Source organism: Hakea prostrata, chromosome 10 (assembly GCF_041222555.1).
Source record: "Hakea prostrata isolate BN-2017 chromosome 10, UWA_Hpros_2, whole genome shotgun sequence".
NCBI classification, from domain to species: domain Eukaryota; kingdom Viridiplantae; phylum Streptophyta; class Magnoliopsida; order Proteales; family Proteaceae; genus Hakea; species Hakea prostrata.
In genome coordinates, this window is record NC_142609.1 from 40,684,473 (window position 1) to 40,692,889 (window position 8,417).

The window sequence follows — 8,417 nt, forward strand, 5'->3', positions numbered from 1 at the left end:
TTATCTGAAAGCGTCAGAATATAATAGGATGCGGATATGATATTACCACAATTCGATCCGAATCCGATCCGTTTACACTCCTAGATAAAACCCCACAATGTCATAGATGGAGAATACCAACTTAAAGTTATTATAAATTGTATGTAAAAAATCTTTATGTAATACCCTTTAACCTGCCTCATTTGTGAAATTTCAATTGGTAAGAAACTCAAAAATCCCGACTTGAAACCCCTTCCTCAAGCCAAAACTCCGCTTATTTTTCTTTTCACTCTCTTAATGAAAGTTTCATTACGAATGAAATAAAAAGAGCAAATTACACGACATCCACTATATTTGGGTTGAAACTAGTGACCATCCACTATTGTCTAAAAAATTACCATTGACAAATTCATCCACTATATGTCGGATTGTAGTCCGTTTTTTGGGGTAGAATGTAGGTTTGTAGTATAGATATGCATTTAGACTTCATTCTACTCTAGAAACAGAAGAAAAGCCACATGAAGCAAAAGAAAGAAAAGCAAAAAAGAGCCAGAGAATAGAGGTAAAAATAACTTATGCAATTAGTAGAGCAGATTTAAAGTTTAAGATCAAGCGTAAGGCATAAAGCTTTTGAGGTATCCAAAGATTTCAACCTAAACAGAGCAGCAGAAAGAAAGCACACCCAAATTGTGCTTGGAATTTATGTTTTCAATAAACCCCTTAGATGAGAGAATAACATAGATCCTATAAAATGAATTCACCAAATGATCCAAGATAGTATCCAAAATATAAAATACTTACTAAGCGATGCTTTTGAATCTTCCTCCTCCGACAAACACTCATGTTGTGTGAGGTGGGTGGGCATAGGAGAAATGGAACCCAAATTTCTTCAGCTTAAGGTTTTGGAACATTCCTCTTCCTAGAAAGTCACCTGCTATATCACTTTTAGAAAAAATGGAACCCAATTTGGTCCACAGGTTGTCTTGCCTTATGAAATCCAATTCGGTAGGCTGACACAGTTAGTGTATCCCCATATTCATATTGACATTGAGCAGCGATTGATTTCCAAACACTATTTGGTATCTTGATCATCCAAGTAACCCAAGTATTCAATGTTCTGTCTTCCCTAAAGTAAATTTCTTGGGCATGCTTCCATGTAGAATTCTTTGAACTATTGACAACTTCAACATGGACTGCATACTTGCTGTAGGTGACAAAGGTAGCCCCCAATTCAAAGGTACTGCATATAATCAGCCCTTTTTGTTGAGGCTGCATCTCCATGTTATGAGGTTGAGCAATAACTTGGCAATCATCATTTTGAAATGCAAACCAATCGGGAATCTCATTCCCAGGAAGAAAGATGTCACAGATCTTATCGCCTCCAAATTCTTTACATGTATCCTGTTCATGAAACCAAACCAAACTACCATGTTCTTTATATAATTAAAAACATTAGAAAAGTTGTTTCAGAATTTTAAATCTAGTAGCCTAGTTTGAGTAAAAGAGAAAACCTGAAAGATCCTCTTCTTCACAAAAGTTTCCAATTTGATGCAAGCATGTAAGTTTATAATTGTGGCAGACCTCAAACCCTGTAGGCCCTCAATTTCAGTCACCTCTAGACATAGTCCAAGGTCTAGCTCCCTTAATTGCTTCAAGTTTGACTGGTATGGTAATCTTTCCAACTGATCGCAGAATCTTATGTCAAGAGAACACAAACTTGACGGAAGCATTGGAAGGCACTTAATTTTGTTGGAGCACAGATTCAATGACTCCAACAACGAAAGCTCCCAAAGACCACTAGCTATACCATCATCTATCCAGTCGCACGCTGATAGATTAAGCTCTTTTAAACGTTTCAATTCCCTGAATCCCTCCGGCAAATTTTCAAGCTGACTGCAATAAGAAACATCAAGTACTTGAAGCGATTCCAATTTGTTGATACCGCGTGGAAGATTTCTTAAACTGTAGCAGCCTTGTAGATTCAATTCTACAAGTTTCTTTAGACAATGAACAGATTCATGGATTTCGGCCAAGCTTTCACACCACTTGAGATTCAATCTCTCAAGATTCTGGAGTTTAGAGAAATCTGGCGTTTGGGTTAAGAAACGAGATTCGCCAAGATCGAGGACCTTCAGCATTGTGAGATTCTGGAAGATAAGACGAAAAGTAGTTTCCACAAATTGCATATCATAAAACTCGCTCAAATAAATATAACACAAATCGACAAAATTAATTTGGCGTACCTTGGTTCCCTCCCAAGTTAGTTCAAGATCGCTCTCTTGCATCTCAAGAATAACTAGGTTCCCCAGATGAAAATTATCTGGTATACTTTTGAAAGGGAACCCAAGCCATTTGAGGCAAACTAAGTTTTTGAATAAAATAACTTCCTCTTGACAAGATTCTTTCCAATCTATAGTGTATCCTCTTGCATCAACCACACCACTGCTAACTTGAAGAAATCTTAGATTTGGCATTTTAGAAACACCTTTGATAATCACTTTGCCAAAATACTCATGCTCTTTGCCATTTGGGGTTTCTAACAATTGAAAGCCTTCAACGGTACTTGTTCCCTGACAAAAGAGATAAATTAATAAATAAATAAATAAAAAAAGGAAAAAAGGAAAAGGAAATCATCATGTATTATGATAAGAGATGCAAATTTATGTGCTAGTATAGTACTTACGGTGAGATTTCTCAATGTATCAATGGCTTCATCAATTTTCCACACTCTACTACGCTTTCCCGGATCCTTGAGAGACTCATTACAAACAATTTCCCTACCCATGTCTCTAATTAGATCATGCATACGAAGTCTGTTATCTTCAATTGTCACCAAACACCTCTCTTTGAGATTTTTAATCACAGCTACTCCACTTGGATGGCAAGCATCTAAAATCATACTCACCCAGTCTTTGTCATATCCAACAAAAAAACATGAGATATCAAGGAATGCACTTTGGTCAAACTTATCTAATGCATAATAACTAATTTTAAGTTTTTCCAGGACATCACTAAGGGGTATCTCTTTTAGTTTTTTCAACTGACATTTCCACTCAACTGGACTTCTTTTGTACAGAAGAGAACCCAAAGTCACGAGAGCTAATGGGAGGCCTCCTGCATAACGTACCACTTCCTCTGAGAGCTCCTCATAGCCTTCTAAGGAATCACTTTGTCTGAAGGCATGGCGGCATAAAAGTCGAAGAGATTCCTTCACATCCATTGTCTCAACTCTATATTTATATTTTTCATCCACATCAAATTCAGTCAGCAAATGTTCATCTCGAGTCGTCAAGATGATTCGACTTCCTGGACAAAACCAATCAAAATTACCGACCAATTTATCCAAATGTATCATCTTCACCACATCATCAAAAACAATAAGAACTCTTTTACAGCGTAGACGATTATTGATCATATCGATTCCACGGTGTTCATTGTGAATCTCTATGCCTTCACGTTTCAAGATATCAGAGAGAAGCTGTTTTTGCAGATGCAGAGAACCCTGTCTTTCGCTAGAAACCTCTCTAACATCAGCAAGAAAGCAACTACCATCAAAGTTTCTAGACATAATGTTAAAAACGGCCTTTGCGATGGTTGTCTTCCCAATTCCACCAGGGCCATATATTCCTATGGTGCGAACAGCATCCGATCCCCCTTCATTCAGCAAACCGCATATGGCCTCTATGTGGGAGTGAAGTCCAGTTGGAAATTTGGCAACATGCAAACATCCTCCAGTAGGGTTTGTTATTGCCAAAACTGCTTCGACAATGTCCTTTATAAGTTCAGCTTCATGCCTGATCATGCATGTTCATGAAAAAACCATATATGTAAAAACACAAAGAACAAAAGAATGTAAGAAAGAAAGAACAAAAAGAGATCACTACATCAGAGGGCTGCAAATGTAAAACAGGACGAATTAACCAAAAGGATTTGATTATTAAGAAAGACTACTTACCCATCAGCAAACTTTCGTTGATCCCACCCTGACAAATTCGCAGCTTCTTCTAGAGCACTCCTCCACTCCTCCACCCTCTTCTTCTCATTCTGGAAACGCTGTTCGTGTCTCATAAATGCCTGAGCATAAGTGTTACTCTGTTTCCTGACATCCGACGGATCGATGTTGTAAAAGACAGGGAGAACCTTTTCCATTCGGCCATCTCTTTTGGAATTGAGGATTTTCAGCAACTCACCAAGACACCAGGTGGAAGAAGCATAGTTCTGAGAGAAGACGATAATGGCAACCCTGGAATTTTCGATGGCTGCCATAAGTCCTGAAGAGATATCCTCTCCCCTATTTAGCTCTTCCTTGTCTCTGAAAGTCTGAATACTTTCTTGGATTAGTGCGTTAAAGAGATGATCGGTGAAGCTAGTACGAGTGTCCTCCCCAGAAAAACTCAAGAAAACATCATACTTCCACTTACCAGAGGAAGACGAGGAGGCTCCGCTGGTCGCCATGGACAATGCAGCAAAAGATCAGAAAAACACAGATCTCAAGAGATCGATGCAAAGCAAGACCCACTGTGCAGAAGCTGTAAATGCAAAAGATCAGAAAGGAAGTTGCTCAGAAGAGAAAGGGTAAGTGATCAGCGTGCATTATTGAAGTTGCTTCTCCATTATCCGATTCAAATGAAAATTTTGTAATCAACCCCAAAAGTCAACAAAAGACACTGAAAGTGACGATCAATTATTAATCTTTTGTCTTCTGTCAAGGATTCTTATATTCAAATTCGTCAGTTTTCTGGGGACGATTTTAGCTGAAGCTCCTGACATTGTCTTGTAGATAGGTCCAAAAAAAGTTAACAGACTTTTCTGGCTATTGTCATTATAATTATAATAGAAAAAAGATAAAAATCTTTGAAAAGTCATTAATATTGAGAATTCAATAGAAGAAAAACTAGAAATTGGTTGGGTTGCTATTGACCTGGTCCATGCTGATGAGTTGAGAGGGACATCGTTGTACTCTTCTGCAATGAAACAAAAATGAGGTCGTAGAGAAATTGACACCTTCAACAGTAGCGAAGAAATTATCGTCTTTAACCCGTTTTCTTCAATTTCTTCCAAGTCCATTTTTTCTCTTCAGTAAGTTTCCTTAGGCTGCGTTTGTTTGCAAAGGTGGGGTGGGAAAAAAAAACATGTGGGTCTTATGTGTAGTGGGGTGAGGGAGAAGGAAAGGAAAGGAAAGGGTTTTGTGGAAAAGTGATAGGGGTGGGGTTTACTTTTTACTTTTCTCAACTTTCCCACAAAGTCCCACCAAATATGTGAAATTTTAAAATAGCATGGGTGGGAAAGTTGGGCTGCCATGTCAGCAGACATGTCTCCCACTTTCCCACTCCAAGCAATCAAACAATCTAAAATTTTGGGATTTAAAGAAAAAGTAAGAAATCTACACTTTTTTCAAGATTTTTCCCACTTTTTTTTCCCACCCCACCTTTATTCCAGCAAACAAACGCAGCCTTACAGATTCATGTATGCATGGACGTATTGACTCCTTGGTGATCAAGAAAAAGATATGAGCAAGCAGTCTCCAAATTAAATGCAATGGCATACAAAAAAGTCCCTGATGAAAGCAAGAAAAAGGAACCCTTAATTTTTGCATCCATTTCCATTGGAATTTCTAAATTCTTCAATAATTTCATATATTGTGTTTTCTAGATTTACAAAGACGACCTGATCATTATTTTCTTTTTTTTCCCCTAAAAAAAATGGATCCTTTCACTTTCATTACAGCCGACTTCACCCCTGATTTCTAGCAGAGCACCATGCATGTTCTGCAGTTGCTTCAGCAGCATACGAATTCATGAAGAAATGAAGTTTGAAAAACATGAAGATAAAGTTGAAATTTTGAAAGACTAATAGGATTTTCCAAAAACCTGTTGCACCTTCTTCACTTCATCTTTTGACTAGACCCTTCTTTTTCTCATTCCAAGTCTTCTACTTCTTGAACTTCTCTCTTTAATCTTTGATAACTAATTCCACTCGAGATTGAAAAACTTTGCTTGGAGAAAATCGTGAGAGGAACTGCAATTGGAGAAAAATCCAAGGTAACTAATTTTTAATGCTGAAGTTATCGAATAAATTCAAACCCCAAATAATCTTACTTTGTGGCGTTCGATTGAAGAAAAAAAAGCAGCTTCCACTTTTTGGTCCAGTTGTGGATTTTGCCCTAATTACAGTTGAATGCAGATAAACAATATGAATCAAATCCTTGGACAATAGATGCTTTATTCATGCCCAAAACCATGCAAATGTTACTACACTAGTTAAATCAAATTAAGAAGCAATGGAAACAGAAATAATATGAAGCAAGTATAGAAGACATGGCCTTCTATATAAGCCACAACCCCGATTATGGGTTCTTGTAAATTCTGCTCTTCACTAGGTTGCGAGCGAGCTGAGATGCTCTACCTGCAAGTAGAAGATTTTGCTCTTCTCATACTCCTTCATCACATATTTAGGAAGGGGAGTCCACATTTAGTTTGCCTTGTCAATGCTCCAGTGGGCTTCCTCCTATATGAGTGGTTGAAGGGGGTGAGGAAGCACAATCCTCTACCTAGTAATAGAGGCTTTGGACTCATTGAGAGCAACATTGCACCACACAAGAGATCGGTCATAACACCTCGAATTTTATTGTTCCTTCAACCATAAAAATGACAAATACAAAGAGTTTTACATTGCCAAACTTTGGGGCGACTTTCCTAAATATTAGGGTTCTCGCAGTACAACTCTATGGTTTATAGACCTATAAGGTTTCGTGTTAAGATTTGAATAGTGAAGGATTACAGCAAGAGCAAATCCTGGGTACAAAGAATTGCAGTTTTTAATTGGATGGTACACATGAAGGCCTTCATGTTTGTCAAGGTTGTATGTTATTTGAAGACTTACAAAATAATCCTTGGGACTCATTTGGAACAGTTGGTCGCACAAGATCCCCACCGTAGAAATCTGCATTGAGCATTCCATTCAATGCATTGTGGATTTTTATTGGATCACCCAAGATGTTCTATAGTTGTTTCGAGTCTAGATCCTCTCCACCCGGTTGTACCCTCTACCTAAAATTTTATCTCACAGGTCACCCGACAATAAGTGGGCCCAGAGTACCTATGTAAGATGGATTGTGAAACATAAAATTGGTGGAGGGTGGAAGATGTGTAAAGGAAATCCAAATCCCTCCCCTCTATAATTTCCATCCTTGAAATTCTTAGCTAGAATTGTGACACGTGGCAGTTAAATATTCAAACGGTCACAATTAAAATCCAATTAAGAATTGAATCTAATAAATCCCTCAGGAATACGCAAAGCTGCAGTTGAAATTCAAGTATGAGTAGTAGTAGATCGAAAAAGCTATATCAAGCCAGATATTATAAAGGTGTGACACTATCACAGGAACACAAATACAAACTTTTAACCCTATAATAAAAGGATCATATTCTAGCTTTCATTCATGATAAAGAGACAGTGAATAGCAGCCAGCTACTTGTTACATTTTAAGTTTCACAGAAGAGAAGAGGCTTGAGATACCATCCTGTATGTAGTGGTCAACAGTCACTAGCACTAAAACTTCCAAGAAAAAACCAACATTCTTTACTCAATTTGTCTCTACTTGACGGAGGTACCATAACATACATAAAAGGCTCTCTCTCTCGAATTCCTAAATTATAGACTCAAAAAGATGACACTCCTAATCACACTCAAATGATGCAGACCCAGAGCCAAAAAATTTTAAGGTTGGGATTGATACGGGTCTACCCAAGATTTTTTTTTTTTTTTGGTTTGCCAACCCCGGTTTATAAGCCAGTATTTGACCTGCGTCGCACACATACATACTAGTCAATACTAGCTAGGCTTGCAAATTGCAGTACGTGATGACTGCTTTGTTTTGTCAAGTGAACGTCGTCCGTATATACTCAATTATTGTTGGGACTTGGGAGCATGACGTTTTCCGGTGAAACAAATTAATTCAAAAACTTCACGGCTTCAACTGCATTGTCGCTTTGTTTACCATGCATCTTTCATATTCATCCGTTTCGTTCAACTAAGAAACAAAAATAGGTGAAACCATCCATCGATCATCATTTGCTTAAAATTGTCAGGCTTTGTTTGTGTGTATGTATGTGTGTGAAACCATCCATTATCATTTCCTTCAAATTGTCAAGTGTGTGTGTCGGTGTGTGTAACACATGGAAGCGTGTATCTTGAGATGTCTCCACCGAACGTTCACGTGGAGCCTGTCATTACATCAAGCCAATACTTGAGTTGACTCCTTGATTACAAAAGGTGTTCACAGCTAGGGTCTGCAACCGTCAGAGGATGACGTCACCAGGTCATAGAAGCCATCTCCACCGTTGAGCTATATCATGAAGGGTCAGTCGGCCATCGCAGACAAGGAAAGGTCACAGGTTCGTTATAAATAGAGGCAACACTCCTAGTTATAACCAGAG

General features: G+C 38.1%; 1 protein-coding gene across 1 annotated transcript; it reads right to left on the minus strand.

Annotated features, from left to right (window-relative positions):
* Window positions 1-573: 573 nt before the first annotated feature.
* LOC149002972 (TMV resistance protein N-like) lies at window positions 574-4,557 on the minus strand. Its single transcript, XM_089137571.1, has 4 exons — window positions 3,935-4,557; window positions 2,663-3,773; window positions 1,491-2,549; window positions 574-1,380 (listed from the first exon to the last, which is right to left on the minus strand). The coding sequence occupies exons 1-4, from the start codon at window positions 4,432-4,434 to the stop codon at window positions 925-927; spliced, it is 3,126 nt and encodes a 1,041-aa protein (XP_088993697.1). The 5' UTR covers window positions 4,435-4,557; the 3' UTR covers window positions 574-924.
* Window positions 4,558-8,417: the final 3,860 nt, after the last annotated feature.

Excerpts from the sequence above, each read along its gene's own strand:
- LOC149002972 (XM_089137571.1), bottom strand. The coding sequence starts at position 4,434 with ATGGCGACCAGCGGAGCCTCCTCGTCTTCCTCTGGTAAGTGGAAGTAT. Across the intron at positions 3,774-3,934 it reads CAACGAAAGTTTGCTGATGG|GCATGAAGCTGAACTTATAA; the intron begins GTAAGTAGTCTT and ends ATGCATGATCAG. Across the intron at positions 2,550-2,662 it reads ATACATTGAGAAATCTCACC|GGAACAAGTACCGTTGAAGG; the intron begins GTAAGTACTATA and ends CTCTTTTGTCAG.